The sequence below is a fragment of the Mercurialis annua genome, linkage group LG5 (genome assembly GCF_937616625.2).
Source record: "Mercurialis annua linkage group LG5, ddMerAnnu1.2, whole genome shotgun sequence".
In the NCBI taxonomy this organism is placed as follows: Eukaryota; Viridiplantae; Streptophyta; class Magnoliopsida; order Malpighiales; family Euphorbiaceae; genus Mercurialis; species Mercurialis annua.
Window position 1 is genome coordinate 17,922,613 of NC_065574.1, and position 18,222 is coordinate 17,940,834.

Consider the following 18,222-nt stretch of genomic DNA (forward strand, 5'->3'; position numbering starts at 1 on the left):
TTCTTTAGGTCCATTGATTGCTTCTTTTTGACGTTTAATCCGTCGAAAGTCATCCTTTTAATAGAATTTATTTGAGTTCAGAAAAGCTCATTCGAATAAGAAGTTGTCAAGCTTTTCCCATAGACGACGCCTATAGATGGAGTCTGCCTTCTGATCCGGTTGATAACCTGCAAAACAGGATATAAGCTAACTGTACAGTGGTGGTCTGATTAACCCTCCAATACTTAAGTCAGTTTAGGCTTGAGCAACGTTTTGAGTATATGAATGTAATTGTGTTTTTAGGCATACCTCAAGCTCTTTATATAGTAGTTGAATGAATGCCTAGTAGACTTCGAATAGGAAAGTGATTCCTATTTAGTAGGGTTTGAGATTGAATAGGAAAATATTTCTTGTTCAAGTGAAAGTCTTATTCATGAATATCTTCCTGAATAAGTTTATCTTTCTAAGTTGGAGTTTGTGTCCAAATAGGAAAGATGTTCCGTAGATCTAGTTCTTGGGCGAATCCCTCAGACGACGCTCTTTCTCCGAGTTTTCGGGGATTTTGGCTTATTTGGGGATTCAGATGATTCTTCCTTTAATCTTCGGTGAAGGCGAATCTCATGGATTTAGCTGTTGATATAGTTTGATTCTTGCCCTTTGGGCGAGAACTGATATTCTCTTAGAGGGTGTATCTTGTGCGACTTGCCTCCATTATAGTTATGACATAATTCAGTATCCATCAATTCCGAAGCGAAGCGATGGTTTTTCACTAGTAAAATATAAATTAGAACAATTTTTGATAAATCATATCCGGTTAAGAAGGGGTTAAATGAAGTTTTACTGTACCAAATTTTAATTGAACAAAGGACCACTTTCACCCTCGAACTTGTGTCAAAGTATCAAAAAAGTTCAAAACTGAAAAACCGGATCACTTATAATCTGAACTTGTGTAAACCGGCTCAAAAAGGCCCATTTGCTGCAGTGGCGTCTTAATTGGAGAGTGTGATTTAAATCAATTATATTTACACTAATTAATCTCTAATTAATCATAATCAACAATAATTAATCATACTTAATTACAATCTAACACTAACTCAATGAGGGACTTTTTTGAACTTTTATGTAAAAAAAAATTTTTTTAGAGCTGTTGCTCTTCATGTTTTCCGGCGAGGAGCGGCTCCTCGTGAAAACGAGAAGCTTCTGCTCCTCATACTCCTCATCTGAGGAGCAGAAGACGAGGAGCTCTGCTCCTTATCGGAGGAGCACTGCTCCTCAAAATGAATTTTAAAAAAATAAATACAAATTTCTTTTAAAAAATATAAAAAATACTATAAAATCTTTATATTTTTAAATATTATTAATAAAATAAATAAAATTTTAAAATAAAATTATTTATTTAAAAGTTTTATATGTTAATTTTAAAAAACTGGAAATTTTAAGCATCATTTTAACTTTTTTTTGTTAAAAACCACTTTGAAAGAAAAATCAGTATTTAAAACCGGAGTGTACCGCAATTTCTGAGATGGGAGTGGGGAGGGGTGGTCTTGAGTCGAAATATGCAAGTTGAAGGGTATAAATGATCCTGTTTTCCAGATTTGCACTGTATTGGTACTTCAACACAAGTTCAGGGGTGAAAGTGATCCTTTGTTCATAGTTAATTGGTCGGATTGAAAGAAGAATAAAGTTACTGTTCATTGCTTAAAAGTATTTGAAAATAAATTAAGAAGAAAGATGAGCAAAGCAGAGGGAGAAATGGAAATGAAGGTAGATTTGTGAATGTTATAACCATAAAGTTTCAGATCGAGAATTGGAAGAAAATGCTTCGACTGAGGGCATTTAGGCCCAGCAATGAGAAGATAGTGAAGATTCAGTTGCATCCAACGCATCCATGGCTTGTCACTGCCGACGCTTCAGATCGCGTTTCCGTTTGGAATTGGGAGCATCGTCAGGTAAAGCTTTTACTTCTATCAATTCATTTTCTTCTTTTTATTCACTTAATTCATCAGTTAATTGGAAATATCAAAGGTAATTTACGAGCTGAAAGCTGGTGGCGTTGATGAGAGGCGTTTAGTTGGTGCTAAATTGGAGAAGCTCGCTGAGGGTGAATCAGGTACCTTCTTTTCAACATTTTTATTTATTTTCAACCATTAAATGAAAATATAGACTATTTAATTTAAAACGTCAGTGTCATTTTTTCTCAATTTGATGCATATGCTCACTCATTGATTGGTATGATTTTGCTGAAGTGGACATCATTTTTGGCAGACACGTCATCATATTATGATCCCATGTATCGAATTGAGAAAAAATGAAATTCGTGATTAAACTGAGAAAACAGGTATAGTTCATGAATTTTTATAACTTTACCCCTTAATTTTATGTTTGGCAGACATTAAAGGGAAACCCACAGAAGCAATGAGGGGAGGGAGGTAACATTCTTCTCTAAAAAAGTTAAAAATGTTAAGGGTTTTCTATTTGTTGATGTGTGTTATTTTTTTGTGTGGAAAAACAAAAGTGTGAAGCAGGTGAGCTTTTATGATGATGATGTACGGTTTTGGCAACTTTGGCGGAGTCGCTCTGCGGCTGCTGAAGCTCCCTCTGCTGTCAACAATGTAACTTCCACTTTTGCTTCTCCTGCCCCATCTACTAAAGGAAGGCACTTCCTCGTCATTTGTTGTGAAAACAAAGCTATTTTTCTCGACTTGGTTACTATGCGTGGTCGTGATGTGCTTAAGCAAGAACTTGATAACAAGTCACTTTTATGGCAAGTACTACTCTAGAGAATTCCATTTTACTTGTGCTTGCAATTCTTATTTGCTACTTGCTGCTGTAAAAAGGAAAAACATTTGCTACCTAAGTTTTCTGTGCTCTTGTTAAATTTGTGCTTGTTATGTATCTAAATCGGCGCTACCTAATGCCTTTCCTGCAGTATGGAGTTTCTCTGTCGATCCACTGCTGGGGATGGCCCTTTAGTTGCATTTGGTGGATCAGATGGTGTCATCAGAGTTCTTTCAATGATAACATGGAGGGTCTGTGGTCTATCTTCTGCTAATGAGCTGTGCCGGTCCTTTCCTATGGCTGTTACTAATTTTGTTTTACACTATTTGTTTCTTGCAGCTTGTGCGTAGATATACTGGAGGTCATAAAGGATCCATATCTTGTTTGATGACTTTTATGGCATCCTCTGGTGAGGTAGGTCTTGAGTCTCCACTGCTGAGCTGATGTGGCATTTTTTCCTTATTGCCATCTTTATATTAGATTCAGCATTCTACATGTTTCATTAGAAGTTTGGCCTTAAATGGTGACCGTGTTGCTTTAATACCTTTTGCATCTGATTGTTTCTTTTAATGTTTTTATGATTTTAAAATAATACATGCAGATATTATCCACATGCATTCAACATAGTTATTTGGTATAATACCGCATATGTACTATAATGTAGATTATGAACACTTGTATGCTGATACATGTATATTTGACTTTGAATGATTACCTAAGTACTTTGTCTAATTGTCTTATATTAATTTTGTATTTTTTATGTATATGATTGGATTGCAGGCACTTCTTATCTCGGGTGGTAGTGATGGCTTACTTGTACTTTGGAGTGCTGACCATGGTCAAGATTCACGAGAACTTGTACCTAAGCTAAGCTTAAAGGTAGCATATTATTCTTATCCTCCTCAAATACTTAATGCGAAGTAAATCATTCTTTGATGTGACTATTTCCTATTTTAATAATTTACCTTGAAGCTATATGAATGCATAATGACAGAGTAGCATATGTATATGACCCGATCAATTTGATTCGGTACTGGCCATCGATTTTGATTGTTCAAGATTTCCATGACAATAGCTCTTAAAAACGTGATGTGACGGTTTGACTACTTTTTTTTGTCATGCAACAAAGTAAAAACTACAAACATGTTAAAATGACTTGTCTTTTTCTGTTTTTCTTGGTATGCTTGTGGTTGCTACTTCCTACGATTTTCCCAATTTTTTCCAACTAGTATATTCAATCTTTATACATGTCAGTTGTTATATGCATTTTCTTGACTTCTACTTTGATATTTATAGATAGAGGAATATGTTGGTTCTTTTATTTCCATGCTAGGCACATGATGGTGGGGTCGTGGCTGTTGAGCTTTCCAGAGTGATAGGAGGTGCTCCACAACTTATCACCATTGGTGCAGATAAGACATTAGCTATATGGGATACAATCTCTTTTAAGGTGGTCTCAGACATCTATTTCCTTCTTTATCTCACGTTCTTGTTCCTTACTTAGTCTTTTGTTCTTATTTTTCTTTACATGTGTGTAATATTCAGGAGTTACGGCGAATAAAACCTGTTCCAAAACTAACTTGTCACAGTGTAGCATCGTGGTGTCACCCTCGCGCTCCAAACCTTGATATTTTAACTTGTGTTAAGGATTCACATATATGGTATAAGTTCTCTCACCTATCTACATTTTCTTATGGTTCTAGCCTCTGGCTATAGTGTATCAATGATAAATTTGTATGTTGGATTCCGAAGAATAAATACTCAAACTTTTTGCAGGGCTATTGAACACCCCACCTATTCAGCCCTCACGAGGCCGTTGTGTGAGCTTTCGTCGCTAATCCCTCCTCAAGTTCTTGCACCAAATAAAAAACTTAGGGTATGTGCTTGATTTCTGGTATTTTGTTTGTAAAACTTCATCACTTAATTCATTGTTGGTATGTCTTAGTACTAGCACAACAAAGACTTCCAGTTGTTTTGGTTGGTAAGAGACTAGATTGATGCTCAAAACGTTTTGTAGATGTATTTTAGCTGGATATAGATTTTTTTTTAAATTTTTTCTTTCCCTTTTCACTCCCCCCTCCTCTCCCTTATTTTTTTCTTCCTTAACAGTAGCATTATTTGGATTGCATTGCAGGTTTATTGCATGGTTGCACATTTTTTACAACCCCATCTTGTTGTTACTGGAACCAACATTGGTGTGATAGTTAGCGAGTTTGATCCTAGATCTCTTCCAGCTGTAGCTGCTCTACCAACACCATCAGGAAATAGGGACCATTCTGCTGTGTATGTTGTTGAAAGGGAATTAAAGCTACTAAATTTTCAATTGTCCAACACAGCAAATCCCTCTCTCGGAAGCAATGGCTCCCTATCTGAAACAGGAAAGTTCAAGGGAGATTCTGCTGAATCATTGCATGTGAAGCAAATTAAGAGGCATATTAGTACTCCTGTTCCACATGATTCATATTCAGTTCTTTCAGTAAGCAGTTCGGGCAAGTAAGTTTACTTCTCATTTATGTCGTTGATGTTTTAGACATGGATATAAAGTTGGAAACATTTGTTTATTATATACTATATGTTATTACAATGAAGTGGACAAATCATCATTATTTAATTAAATAGTGAGCAGCTATGACATTGAAGCCAGTTGTCACTCTGAATTACTTTGTCGTGCCATCGAGAATTTTTAGCCAGGTTTTTCTTTTAGTTTTTCAAATATGGATAGTGCTAGGTTGGTTTTGTTGGTTTGATTTCTCCTTTTTGTTTTGATATGAATCCTCCTTTTAAAAAACAGCTGGTTAAAATGTGGATCTACATGCTTAACTTTTCTGCATGATTTGTCTTCTTTCATTATGAACCTTTTTTTTTGTTATTCTTGTTTTTTTCCCTTTTTTGGCATTCATTCTTTGAGCTGAATATCCTCATCTCAGCGGAGTTGCTCTTTAACACAGAAATTGCTGTTGCAGATATGTCGCAATTGTTTGGCCTGATATTCCTTACTTCTCCATATACAAGGTTAGTGATTGGTCAATTGTAGATTCAGGCAGTGCAAGGCTTCTGGCTTGGGATACATGTCGTGATAGATTTGCTATATTGGAATCTGCATTAGCTCCCAGAATTCCTGTGATTCCCAAGGGAGTTTCATCAAGGAAAGCAAAAGAAGCAGCAGCAGCTGCAGCACAAGCAGCTGCTGCAGCTGCTAGTGCTGCTTCTGCAGCTAGTGTGCAAGTTCGCATCTTGCTGGATGATGGTACATCAAATATACTTATGAGATCCATAGGAAGTCGATCTGAACCGGTACATGACACATCGTAGTTTTATGGCATTCTTAATTTCTATTAGATTGAAATTGCTCGTTGTGGAACTGTTTCTTAATTATGCGGTGTATGATTTTAGACACATTTGTGGTATGTTGAATTTGTTTTGCTGGCAGTCACTTCTGTTATCTGCTGTATATCTGCATCATGTGTGTAGTTTTGTTGAGTTTTTTCCAGTACTTTTGAAATTAAATTAAAAATCAATGTGTTGTATATATCTGCATCACGGGGGTACTTTTCAGAGTTTTTGTCCCAGTACTTATAAATATCAAATAAAAATCAATGTGTATATAATACACATTATGCTCATTTTTTGGAATATTTGGCAATAGAAAACTTATATGGTTTAAGTTGTCTTTGACATTAACTCTGCAAGGAGGGACAAATTCCATGATATCTTGTGCATGGACTGACCCTTTATGTTCATGAAGAGAGTGTATTTTTTAGGACACGTGTGAAGTAAGATTAGAGTTTGTAGGTTTAAGTTGCTTAGGTTTTTCCTCTCCATCTACCTAAAGTAATAAGGGTTCTCTAACTAACTATTTTCTCATTCAGGTTATTGGCTTGCATGGAGGGGCACTACTAGGTGTGGCATACAGAACATCTAGGAGGATTAGCCCTACTGCTGCAACAGCTATATCTACTATTCAATCTATGCCTTTGTCAGGATTTGGTGGTAGTGGCGTTTCTTCATTTAGTACTTTCGAAGATGGATTTTCTTCTCAAAGACCCACTGAAGACACCCCTCAAAATTTTCAGCTGTATAGGTGAGGATCTAAATTGTTCTGTTTTACTTGTACTTTCTTACTTGTTTGTAATCAAGATAGAAATCTCTGTTGCTCAAGTATTTATAATGGAGTTTGATCACAAATCTGCCTAAATGCACAAAATGCTCACCATTCTCTACCAAATTCATGGACATCAATATAGCCTTACTGTATAAGTGAACTACTTCAATAATGTTCCTTTCCATTAGTTGAAGATGACAATTTCCAGTGCTTGCACCAGCATCTTTGGGTTTATTTTGGGTATATCAATGATGAGAAAAGATCCATCTGGCTGACACTTTATATTTGTGGTCAAGGGATGGTTGAGTTGAATCGAATGGAAATGGTGACCATTTTTGTCAATGTTGGCACTTGTTTTAAGATCATATGTGGAGTTGAAAAGAAGCGCATTAATATGATATTTTCTGCTATATTTTTTTGTTTCCTTGGTTTTGAGCTGAAGTGATTTTTAGAAAAGAAATTGCAGTTGCAGTTCCGTAATTCTGCTAACCTTTTCTAATTTGGAAATGCCTATACATGTTTCTTCAGTTTGTTGTATATGTTATGTACATTGTTATCTTCAATAATCTTTCCTTCATCGAAGATCTTATATTATGCGGGACAACCAAGAGGGCTTGAGTGAACTCTCAAAGAAGTATTGCATGCAGTAAGAAGAGTTTTTTTAAGGGATATTGCAAGATTAAATGTCTGTTTTAGTTTTAGGGCTACTGATTCTCTTGGTATGATGTTATTCTTTCAATTTTGAGAGACAAAAGTTGAAATAAAGATGTTCACAGCAAAGGTTTGATACTGAAAATTATAACTTTAGTAGTCATTTCAGGGTTTTATTTCTTCCCGTCTATTTTGTTTGGTTTTGAATCTGATTGCTGCCTGACTGAGACTTCAAGGAAAGGATATCTATGAGCTAAAATTCGATTTGTTTTGGGTGAATACACTGGTGAAGGTGGAAAGGTTTTTGGAACTTAACACAGATATGGGCTGAACACTTGTTAGTGGCTGTATTAAATTATCCAACAGGAAATTACAGGCTCCTGATTTAAAAAAAAAACTATCTATTTCATTCATATTTGGAAGTATTTCAACTCTATAACTAAAACTCTGGAAAATCGTCGCCATATCTTGCTGGAGGCAGATTTTTCTAAAAAAAGCAGTGGCTTCCTCTCCTTTACAGTCGAGACTTTCATACTCGGATTGGTTCTCGCGTCCCTGTGCCTAAAAGGATGGGCGGGCTCGTTTCAAGTGTTCATCTATCAGGTGGATCTATATGCTCCGGGGGGGTGAGACGAGGTGTAGCGCAGTCTGGTCAGCGCATCTGTTTTGGGTTACTTTCTTGTTAAACACAAGAATAATGAGGTATTTTGGACTATAGAAATGAGAATCTGGTTGTCATATAGTTACCTTGCTCTGAGCTACCATAGAGTTTCCATGATTTAGAAGTTACATCCTGGATCATAGTCTTGACCTGGGCTGCCCTGTGATACTAATATTCAGAAAGAGATCACATTTTATTTTGGAATTTGTTTGTTGCGTTCTACTGACAAGAACAATGGTACAGAAAGACAAAAGAAAGGATTGGGAAGAAAGAGTTGATTTTTAAATAGAACACGGACTTAGTACTGGATCCTGTGAATGAAGGGTGGGAAAGGAACTTTGTGTGATTGAAAGTCAATAATGAAAGACATGTCTACCAGTCTTTGATTGAATTTCAAATATGACTACTTCTGCTGTATTTAGTGATATCTTTTCTGTTTTTTCTCTCCCTCAAAGACCAAACAACATTTCTGATAGTTACCTCTCGTAATTGTACTGTAGCTTGGCCTTCCTTTGAGTGCTAGCGAGTATTAACTCTTGAAATAGATATATATGATACATTATATTTGAGGTCCCCTTACAAGAATGTTTTACCCTCATGCGCCTAATATTCATTAAATTAACTGTGTTGAACACCAAACTGTGCATGCTACTATGTGGTGCATTATTAAATTTTCGTCATCATTTTCATTGAAGTTTATTGGAATTCACTGAGGGTGAGTAAGATCTAAGGTCCTTATATCCTTTTTGATGCTTGGTTAATTTTATAATTTACAGTTGGGAAACTTTTGAACCTGTTGGTGGTCTACTTCCTCAGCCAGAATGGACTGCATGGGATCAAACTGTTGAATATTGTGCTTTTGCCTATCAACAGTATATAGTCATATCTTCTTTGCGTCCTCAATATCGATACCTGGGAGATGTTGCAATTCCCTATGCTACTGGTGCTGTTTGGCACCGAAGGCAGCTTTTTGTGGCTACCCCAACTACCATTGAGTAAGTTCTAGTTGCTTATTGATAATTTATGTCTCTTTGGTTGGGTTCCTGAACTATATTGAAGCTCCACAGACTGCACTTTATATATTACTGATGCTATCACAATTTAGCATTAATTGACAGTGTTTGCTCTTTTGGAAATAATAAGGATGAAATGTTACTCCTTTTCCAGTACCCTTTCCTTTTCTTTATATCCAATTATTTATCTCTCTCTTAAGGCGCTAGTTTCTGCGCTTTGAAAGGAACTACCCTTTGTTTTATAGAATCTTAATGCTCTCTGTCCTTGCTAATTATTATTGATTGATTTGTTTCAGTGGGGTCAGAAATGAATTTGAATTTTAGATAGTCTTAGAACATAATTGTTTTCTTTCTGGAATATTTTCCTACTTCAAAAGGCTTTTTGTAAATTACCTGTATTTTGAAGATATTAACTCCAGGTTGTTCAGTGTGCATGCTTCAATAGGATCTTACTAATTATTTGTCATTGCTTGCTTTGAAGACCTCGTAAGGTGCTGTAGCCCTTAAGTACAGTTTTCCTGATTAAAGTGTCGTTCTCTGTTTTAATGAGTGCGAATCATCTAGTTGGTCATGCATTTGTTTAATAGCACATGGAGTACATACATTAGGTTAAATCTTACAATTGTTATGCCAGTAAATTTTGGAGGAAGTTTTTGCTGTTTCATTTCAGCTGCTTTTTTACAGATGAAAAAACAAAGTTTTTTTTTTTACTTCTTTTTTGCATACTTTGAGGAAGTTTTTTTACCATAAAACTTAATATAACTCCTCCAAAGAGAATCACATGAAATCAGTTTTACATGGAAAAAACATGCAACCTTGGCGCCAGAAGCAACTGGAGCTAGCTTTACTGCAATCTTTCCTCCTTTTCCCTGGTTCGCTGGCCTTAGGCAAAAGTAACACATAAGGCAACTGGAAGTTGCAGGGTGATCAAATTCGAATTGAACTTTGCATTCTTCAGAGCCATAGACTTCTAATTATGTAGAACTGCACGATTTCTGTGCACATTCCCTTCAGTTCTCCAACATATATTCAATGTTTATCATTCATTCTTTGAGTTCTTGAAACCTTATACTCTGGCCATTGGTGCTCTTTGTTGCTTAGTCTTTTCATTTTTATTTTTTTCTTTTAAATTGATTGATTGGCATTTCTATGCACTCTGTTGCATGTGCTCTTGTTTTATCATTATCATATACTGTCAAAACCATATAAAAAAGAGGATGAAGAAATGATTAACAAATATCTGACGTTCAGCAGTTTTTCAGGTGTGTTTTTGTAGATGCTGGAGTTGCAGCGATTGATATTGAAACAAGGAAGATGAAAGAAGAGATGAAAATGAAAGAACAACAGGCGAGAGCAATAGCTGAACATGGAGAGTTAGCTCTGATCACAGTAGAAGGTTCTCAAAGTGCTTCACAAGAAAGAATAAAATTAAGGCCACCTATGCTACAGGTTTGTAGTTCATAGCCTAACTTGCGTTTGTTGAAATGGATAGGATTGTTTTCCTTTTCAGAGGAAGGGATGGAGAGGGGGAAATAATCCTCTAGCTATATTCGCAATGGAACATGCTCAACCACTAGTATTCTACATATTTTTTTTGCTAGATAGAGAGATTTGTAGTGCTTCTCAGGGGTCCTTGATGTTCTGGTATGATTAATTTTGTAAATGTGGAATATGTAATATTCATAGCGGTGACATCGTTAAGCCAGTCAAGAACTTGCTGGAAAAAGAGGATCATGCCATCATCACTTCTCTTAACCTCTCTCAGTCTTTCAAAATTAAACTTAATCGTTTTCTTTGTGTATAATCAATTTGTGAAGTAGAAGACAACTATATACCTTAAATTGTTGGGGATATGATTAAAGTAAACTGAACCATTTTGAATTCTAGACTAAAACAGTGTAATTTAGAATGATCTGGCCATGTTTACTGCTTTATGTTAAATTGTGTACGCCCTGCATATTAGTATGGTAAGCTTATGGAGTTTTATTGCCTAAACTTGCAATAAACTTGACTCTTTTGATTAATGTGAACCAAATCAGGATATGTTTAAAGGCTTAACCGTTTTTGTTCAGAAATACATCCATTATGCAGTGTCAGAACATTATCCTGTGATAACTTCTCATGTTCATTAATCTTTATTGACCTCAGGGCTTAGATGATCTGAAGCAGTCACATAATTTTGTTTCTCTTTGAACTGTTTATTAATTAGCTTCTGGTCAGAAGAGATTTTTTGCTTTCAACCTTCACTGAACACACATTTCTTTCCAGGTGGTTCGTTTAGCTTCTTTTCAGCATGTTCCTGCTGTGCCACCTTTTTTAACTTTGCCAAAGCAGACAAAAGCTGATGATGGTGACTCAGCATTGCCAAAAGAGATAGAGCGAACCAGTGAGATTGCAGTTGGTGGTGGAGGGGTGTCTGTGGCTGTTACTCGTTTTCCGACAGAGCAGAAGCGACCTGTTGGACCTCTACAAGTGGTGGGTGTAAGGGATGGAGTTCTCTGGCTTATTGATAGGTAAGAAAATCTATGCTCTATACAGTTTATTATTAGATAAAATAAATTTTAAATTCCCTATCAGAAAAATGAGATAGGTAGTTTCCAAATTTATGATTCATCTTCTTATTTTAAGATTTTTCTGCTTTGATTAGGTGTCCCTATATTTAATAAGATGTTTTATCATTTATAAAGTGCTAACTATATCATTTAACCCTAAAGCTGATGAAAATTGAATTATTTACAAAAATATATCAGGTGGTTTGAGTATAAAGAAATATAATTTACTTGTGCTTTAAGTTTTATGTATGTTATTGACTGACATGTTACAGATGCTTTATTGAGCCGTACTTTTGGCTGTTCTATTCGTTAATTATTATAAAGGTGGATGCTTATATTTTTGTGTAGTTATTCCTTTTCAATTTAAAATAGGATATTTACTAACTATTCTGATGTTCAACAAAAAGGGGATTTGTTTTACTTATTAGTGCCAAAGTAAGTTCAGATTCTTGACAGTAGAGTGCTGCAATATCTGGTAAATGTTTAGAATCATAAATTCGTGGTTTTCAGGATTTTTTTTTTAACTTTTTCTAATTAGTAAGGCTGGTTAAATCTTTTACTTTGGGACTGACTACCCAAATCATAGGTGCAGTACTCCAAAGGTAGGAACGGTTTACCATGAAGTGCATTTAGACTGGGTTTCCTTTTGTACATAACCTCTAATTGTCTGGCAAGGGGAATAAAAATAGACTGCATCTGTAACAAGGTCAACTAGTGTTATTCTCTTTCTTTTTCTCGGAGTAACAAGGTCAATTAATTTTAAGTAAAACCAAGTAGCGAATTTTTTTCTTCAGCTATTTGATTTGTCTTGTGAGAATTGTATATCCTTATAAAACTGTTTGTGTTACCAGTAATTTGAGTTTTTTCTCAGTTTTTGTGAAATTTATCTCCCTAAATTTCAAGTAATCTCTTACAACAACTTTTTAATCTTCATATCCTTATATTTGGTTCTGAAGGATGCTTTTCAAGTCTGTCATTCTGTTGAATAATACTTATTTTTAGAGATCAAGAGATTTGGAGCTTCTTGTTTCGTAATGACTTCAGAATATTTTGCTTTCACTTTAGTTGCTGAGCAATGACATATATCTGCCTTCTCATTTCTGGATACGACCCATGTTGTCACCTTTCTGCTTACTTCTAACTTTTCTGTTATCGGTGAAACTCTCCTCATGATTAAGAGGAAATATAGCAGCTCATGGCTTTCAAAGAAACAGAACAACCGTTACACAGCAGGTTTTTAAGCTGCTGTTTGTCAGGAGGAATCATGTAAGCCGTATTCAACACTTATGTGATGAACATTACAGTTGCTTTACAGCCAATTTCTTGTACTTCACATGCTTTTCCTAATAATCCTTAATTAGATTCTATGGATTGTTTTCTCGTCATTTATCAGTGATGAGCATAAAATTTTTATTACGTCTCATGGCATGCACCTCCATTTCTGTCAAGTTTTTCAATCATATAGATATGGTACAAATGTCTGAGGATGTTTCCATCTTTGTCTTGGCTGGTTCCGAGAAATATCTTTTCTCTACTTTGTTGGAAACTGTTTGTAAATGCGAAAAGATTCTTACATCAACAAGGTACGAGAAAGCAAAGCCACATAGAAGTGGACAAAAACTGCTGCAACACAAGCTAACTGATTTTGTGCTAGAGTATCCATTCCCATTATACAGATGTGTTTGTGATTCGAGCTCAAGAATTCCAGGTCCTTAAGAACTCCACATAGTTAATTATGGTAGAAAGAAACATGCTGATCATCTTATCTTGTGGACGGTTTATGTATATCAAGTTCAAGAGGCTTTTTGGTTTACATTTTTAAAATGAGCTACAGCTCTCTTTGTTTACCTTATATTCTTCTGTTGCAAACTTATCATTTTCACTATTTAGTGCAAGAACAATTGATTTGCACAATGTCTCTTTGGTAGGTATATGTGCGCACATGCCTTATCCCTAAATCATCCCGGTATTCGTTGTCGGTGTCTTGCTGCATATGGAGATGCTGTTAGTGCAGTTAAATGGTACTTTTGCAAACTCTTAGCTTGCTGATTGATGCCAGTACAGTTGGTATTTGACTTTTTCTAGCATAGCCACAGTTTTTTTTGTTATGTTATTGATGGGCTTTCTTGTGCAGGGCAAGTAGGCTTGGTAGAGAACATCATGATGATTTGGCACAATTTATGCTAGGGATGGGCTATGCTACCGAAGCCCTTCATTTGCCTGGAATATCTAAGAGGTCTGCCATGTGTAATGTGGTTTCTTCTCTAATTTAGGAGCAAAATGCCTTTTATTTCCTTAATGGACCAAACTATATGGTACTGGTCCCAAGCATATGTTTCTTGTAAAAATCTGCATCTTTGCGCATATCATAGACGTACAGGAGCATATCTTTATCCATGTTTATGCAATTATAAGATAGATAAGGCCAATAAGTGTACTATGCTTATGTTCTTATGATAGTAATCTGATTGGTATGTTAAACCAATTATGTTCAACTACTAATTACTCTCAATATGCAGTTCTTCACCAAATCAAGTGTAGTACGAGCATTTTTTTGTTGTCTGATGCTTTCTGCTTTTCAGAAGTCTAATGAATTTGACTATTTTTCTTTAGGTTGGAATTTGATCTAGCCATGCAGAGCAATGATTTAAAAAGAGCACTTCAGTGTCTTCTTACAATGAGCAATAGCAGGGACATAGGGCAAGATGGCACTGGACTTGGATTGACTGACATTCTCAACTTAACGGCAAAGAAGGAAAATATTGTCGAAGCTGTTGAAGGAGTTGTAAAGTTTGCAAAAGAGTTTCTGGAGCTCATTGATGCTGCAGATGCCACTGCACAGGTTGACATTGCTCGTGAAGCTCTAAAGAGGTTAGCTGCTGCAGGTTCTGTGAAGGGAGCTTTACAGGGTCATGAGTTAAGAGGACTTGCTTTACGCCTTGCAAATCATGGGGAGTTGACAAGGCTAAGTGTATGTAGCCACACTGAGTTGCATTGCCGCTTGCATATTGACTCTTAAACTGTTTGATGCATGCTAGTAATTTCATACATGTATGTTTTGTCTTGTCTGTCGATGGCCATTAAATTTTTGAATTTCATGGTCACTTCATTTTTCTTCATCTATGATGCGGAGGTTCTAGGCATTCAGAATCTGTTGCATACCATTTTTTTTTAATCAGATTGCAAATCCTAGGAAAGTTTTCAGAGTGGTTGGACAATTCGCCATGTTAGTCCATGCATTAGATATTGGAAAATGATGCGAAGCACCTTCAGATAATGTAATGCACCTTAGTTTCATAGGATGTGACTTTCTTGTATATGCATTGTGGTTTTGATTTAGCCATAAGAAGTTCATGAATGTTTTAATGCTATGTTTTGGTGGCCACTTTGGTCGACAAAGTGTGGAGGCTGGGGCTTAGAATATGCTGTAATCATTGATTGTTAATACTTTATCAAGGGCTGAGAAGGCTCACAACATAGTGCAAAGGTGCTGAGGACAATTTTGTAACCGTTAGAAAGAATAATACTTGCGCAACAGAAGTGCATAAAATCCATTTAAATTTCTGATTGGCGGATAATATAGTGAAATGTGGGATATTATGGAGTTATTTTCAATGGGCTAATGCTGTCTCAGTGAAGAGTTTTGAGTTTGTAGATGGAGTGTACGTGGTTTCCTTTTTCTGAATTTGAAAGATTTCTTCGTCTGAATCAACTGTATTTTGGTTATGTTGTATAGTGCTGGATGCCAGTTTGCAGTTATCAGTAAAATAGTCCTAGAACTTGCTTGTAGAAAGCATTAACAAATTTTACTTAGTAGACTGTCATTTGAAATTCCTCGTATTAAGCCTGGGGTGGTGCAAGGTTGTCGTTTAGGTGGTGGACTCTCAATTAAGTTGTAAGATCATCTTGAAAGTAGTCCATGTATGTTTAGAAAGATAAATGAAGCAATTGGAGAATAGAACACATGCTAGCTAGATAACATGATATTATATCAGGCCTTTAGTAAAAGTCTTAATGTATATGACAATAGTTCATAATAGTTAGAGCATAGGTCAAAATGATGTTCTAGTTGTTATTTGTTCTTGCACCAGTCTCCAGTTGTAGTTCTACTTAACCTCCATTTGCATTGTTAACTATGCCTTTTAGTTTTGAAAATTCTTTGTATGTGATAGCAGGAATTTCACTGGTTAGGAGTACTTAGATAGTGTAAGGCTTCATGTGTTTTTGTTGCTACATATTGATCTTAGGAATAATTACTCTCACCCCTGAGGTTATGTTAAAGTTACTGATTTTCCCTGAAATTCATTGTTTCTCCCCGACTTTTAGGTGTTGAATTGCTGAAGTTGCTCTTATAAGGGCGGGTTTCAGTTAAATGAAACTAAAGTACAAGAGAGCAAACAATTTTTTTTTAAAATTTAGAGGAAAACAATAATTGTGACCTAAATTCAGAGGGTGATAATAATTGTCTCTTGATTTAATGCTCGAATGAGCCTACACCGAATTAGAGACGCTTGATATAGCTTTTTTCGGATGAGGCGAAGAAGGGAAGGTTGAAAAGATGAAATTATATATGCATCGTTTTGTGACCAGAATTATGTGGATTATTGTTTACCTAACTAATACTATGTATTTGGACCTTGATTATTGTAATTTGTAGAAACTACATATTAAGAAAATAACGTGTCAGATGTTTGCACATTAAAAAATGTTTCTTATTGATGTATTAGTTTTCCTGAGTGTACTTATGAAAGTAATTATGTAAATTACTGCAGAATTTAGTGAACAATTTGATTTCAATTGGTTTGGGACGTGAAGCTGCATTTTCAGCTGCTGTTTTGGGAGACAATGCTCTCATGGAAAAAGCCTGGCAGGATACTGGAATGCTGGCTGAGTCTGTACTTCATGCCCAAGTATGTTTTTGTTTTATTTTAAATTTATTATTTTAGCATTTCTGTACTGAACTGGTTCTGTCCTAAAATGCTATGTTGTACAAAAACATGTTGAGTTGTATGTTTCGGTGTTTCATTTTCATTTCTGAAAACGATCATGAAACTCCAAAACCTTAAATTTATGACCTATTGTTATAAAAAATGTCATTTTGTTGTCTCTCTTTTCAGCATTTTCCGCTTTAACATTTTTGTTTCAGGGCAACAATTTTTCTTATTTTTTTTTAAACATAATTGGATATAATCTTCTGTATATCTCCAGGCTCATGGGCGACCAACACTTAAGAACTTGGTTCAGGCTTGGAACAAAATGCTACAGAAAGAGGTTGATCACAGTCCATCAACAAAGACAGATGCTGCAACTGCATTTCTTGCTTCTCTGGAGGAGCCTAAGTTTACAAGTTTGGCAGAAGCAGGGAAAAAACCAGCAATTGAAATTCTTCCTCCAGGGATGCCATCACTTTCTGCGTTTATTACTCCCCAGAAAAAACCCATTCCTGTCACACAAACTGCACAGCAGCAACCACCTAGCAAGCAGTTGCAATTAGAGGGACCACCCCCTGCTTCTTCTGAACCATCTGCTCCCACCAACGCTACTACAACCGCACCAGAAAATACGACGACACCAGATTTAGGAAGTGCTCCACCCCCATCTGAAGCAAGTGAACCCAATGGTTCTGTTGATGATAAAGCTCCTATCTCATCCTCAGTGAATAATTCAGATCCAGATGCTTCTCGAGATAATGTCCCGCCAATGTCAGCAGAGATACCCCCTAAAATGCCAGAAAACCCCGGAACAAGTCTTCCAACTACCATGCCCATTACTGATGATCTGATTTGAAATTTTTGTTCGGGACCTACTAGATAACAGAGCACTGGAAATTCTCACTTCCAGGGAATTTTGATTATGTATCATCAGTGTGTATATGAACATGATAATACGATAGAGCGACAGATTAGGTTGATAACAATTTGAATCTGTGATTGTACATTTCGGTGGAGCTGCCTTTTGTATACTAGCATTTGTTATTTTTATTGAGTTGCTTCAAGGTTTCAACCATGAAGGCGGATTATTGCTTTAATCTAATAGCAATGAGGTCTGCAATGTTATTCCATGCCTACGTAAAGCTGTTTATGGGTTTAGAAATTGGTTTCAAGTTTACAAATATGATGAATTGTTATTTGTTAAATAGCAAGGAAGATAGGAATAGCTTTAACTTTCCTGCTTGCTAGAGATGTTGACGCTGATGAATATGATAATCAAGCTGCGTAGCTGGTTTACTATGCTTTGGGATTGTTCTAATTGTCCTGTGATATGCTTGCCGCAGCCGCCACCTCCATCATCTCACCACATATCACCTCTTCAATCTTATAATTAATTCGACTCCACCATCGCCACAACCATGTCTCCGCTGTCGCCAGTCAAGTTCTTGTTCTCGACCACCACAAACACCATCGTGGATTCCTATATGGGGTATTCCACAACCTCCTGCAGGGTATTAACGTACACCTAATAATTGAAAAGCACCACCTATACATG

General features: G+C 36.1%; 1 protein-coding gene across 1 annotated transcript; it reads left to right on the forward strand.

The window, feature by feature from the left end:
- The first annotated feature begins 1,663 nt into the window (after positions 1-1,663).
- LOC126683205 (uncharacterized) lies at positions 1,664-17,764 on the forward strand. Its single transcript, XM_050379050.2, has 21 exons — positions 1,664-1,928; positions 2,005-2,089; positions 2,369-2,408; positions 2,495-2,743; positions 2,909-3,008; positions 3,097-3,171; positions 3,538-3,636; positions 4,091-4,207; positions 4,303-4,418; positions 4,534-4,633; positions 4,892-5,250; positions 5,721-6,051; positions 6,627-6,838; positions 8,948-9,166; positions 10,447-10,633; positions 11,453-11,697; positions 13,665-13,757; positions 13,871-13,972; positions 14,350-14,707; positions 16,509-16,646; positions 16,945-17,764. The coding sequence occupies exons 1-21, from the start codon at positions 1,797-1,799 to the stop codon at positions 17,521-17,523; spliced, it is 3,936 nt and encodes a 1,311-aa protein (XP_050235007.1). The 5' UTR covers positions 1,664-1,796; the 3' UTR covers positions 17,524-17,764.
- Positions 17,765-18,222: the final 458 nt, after the last annotated feature.

Coding starts and splice junctions, on each gene's coding strand:
- LOC126683205 (XM_050379050.2), top strand. CDS start 1,797: ATGCTTCGACTGAGGGCATTTAGGCCCAGCAATGAGAAGATAGTGAAG. Junction 4,419..4,533: donor GTTAAGGATTCACATATATG/GTATAAGTTCTC, acceptor AACTTTTTGCAG/GGCTATTGAACACCCCACCT. Junction 13,973..14,349: donor TTGCCTGGAATATCTAAGAG/GTCTGCCATGTG, acceptor ATTTTTCTTTAG/GTTGGAATTTGATCTAGCCA.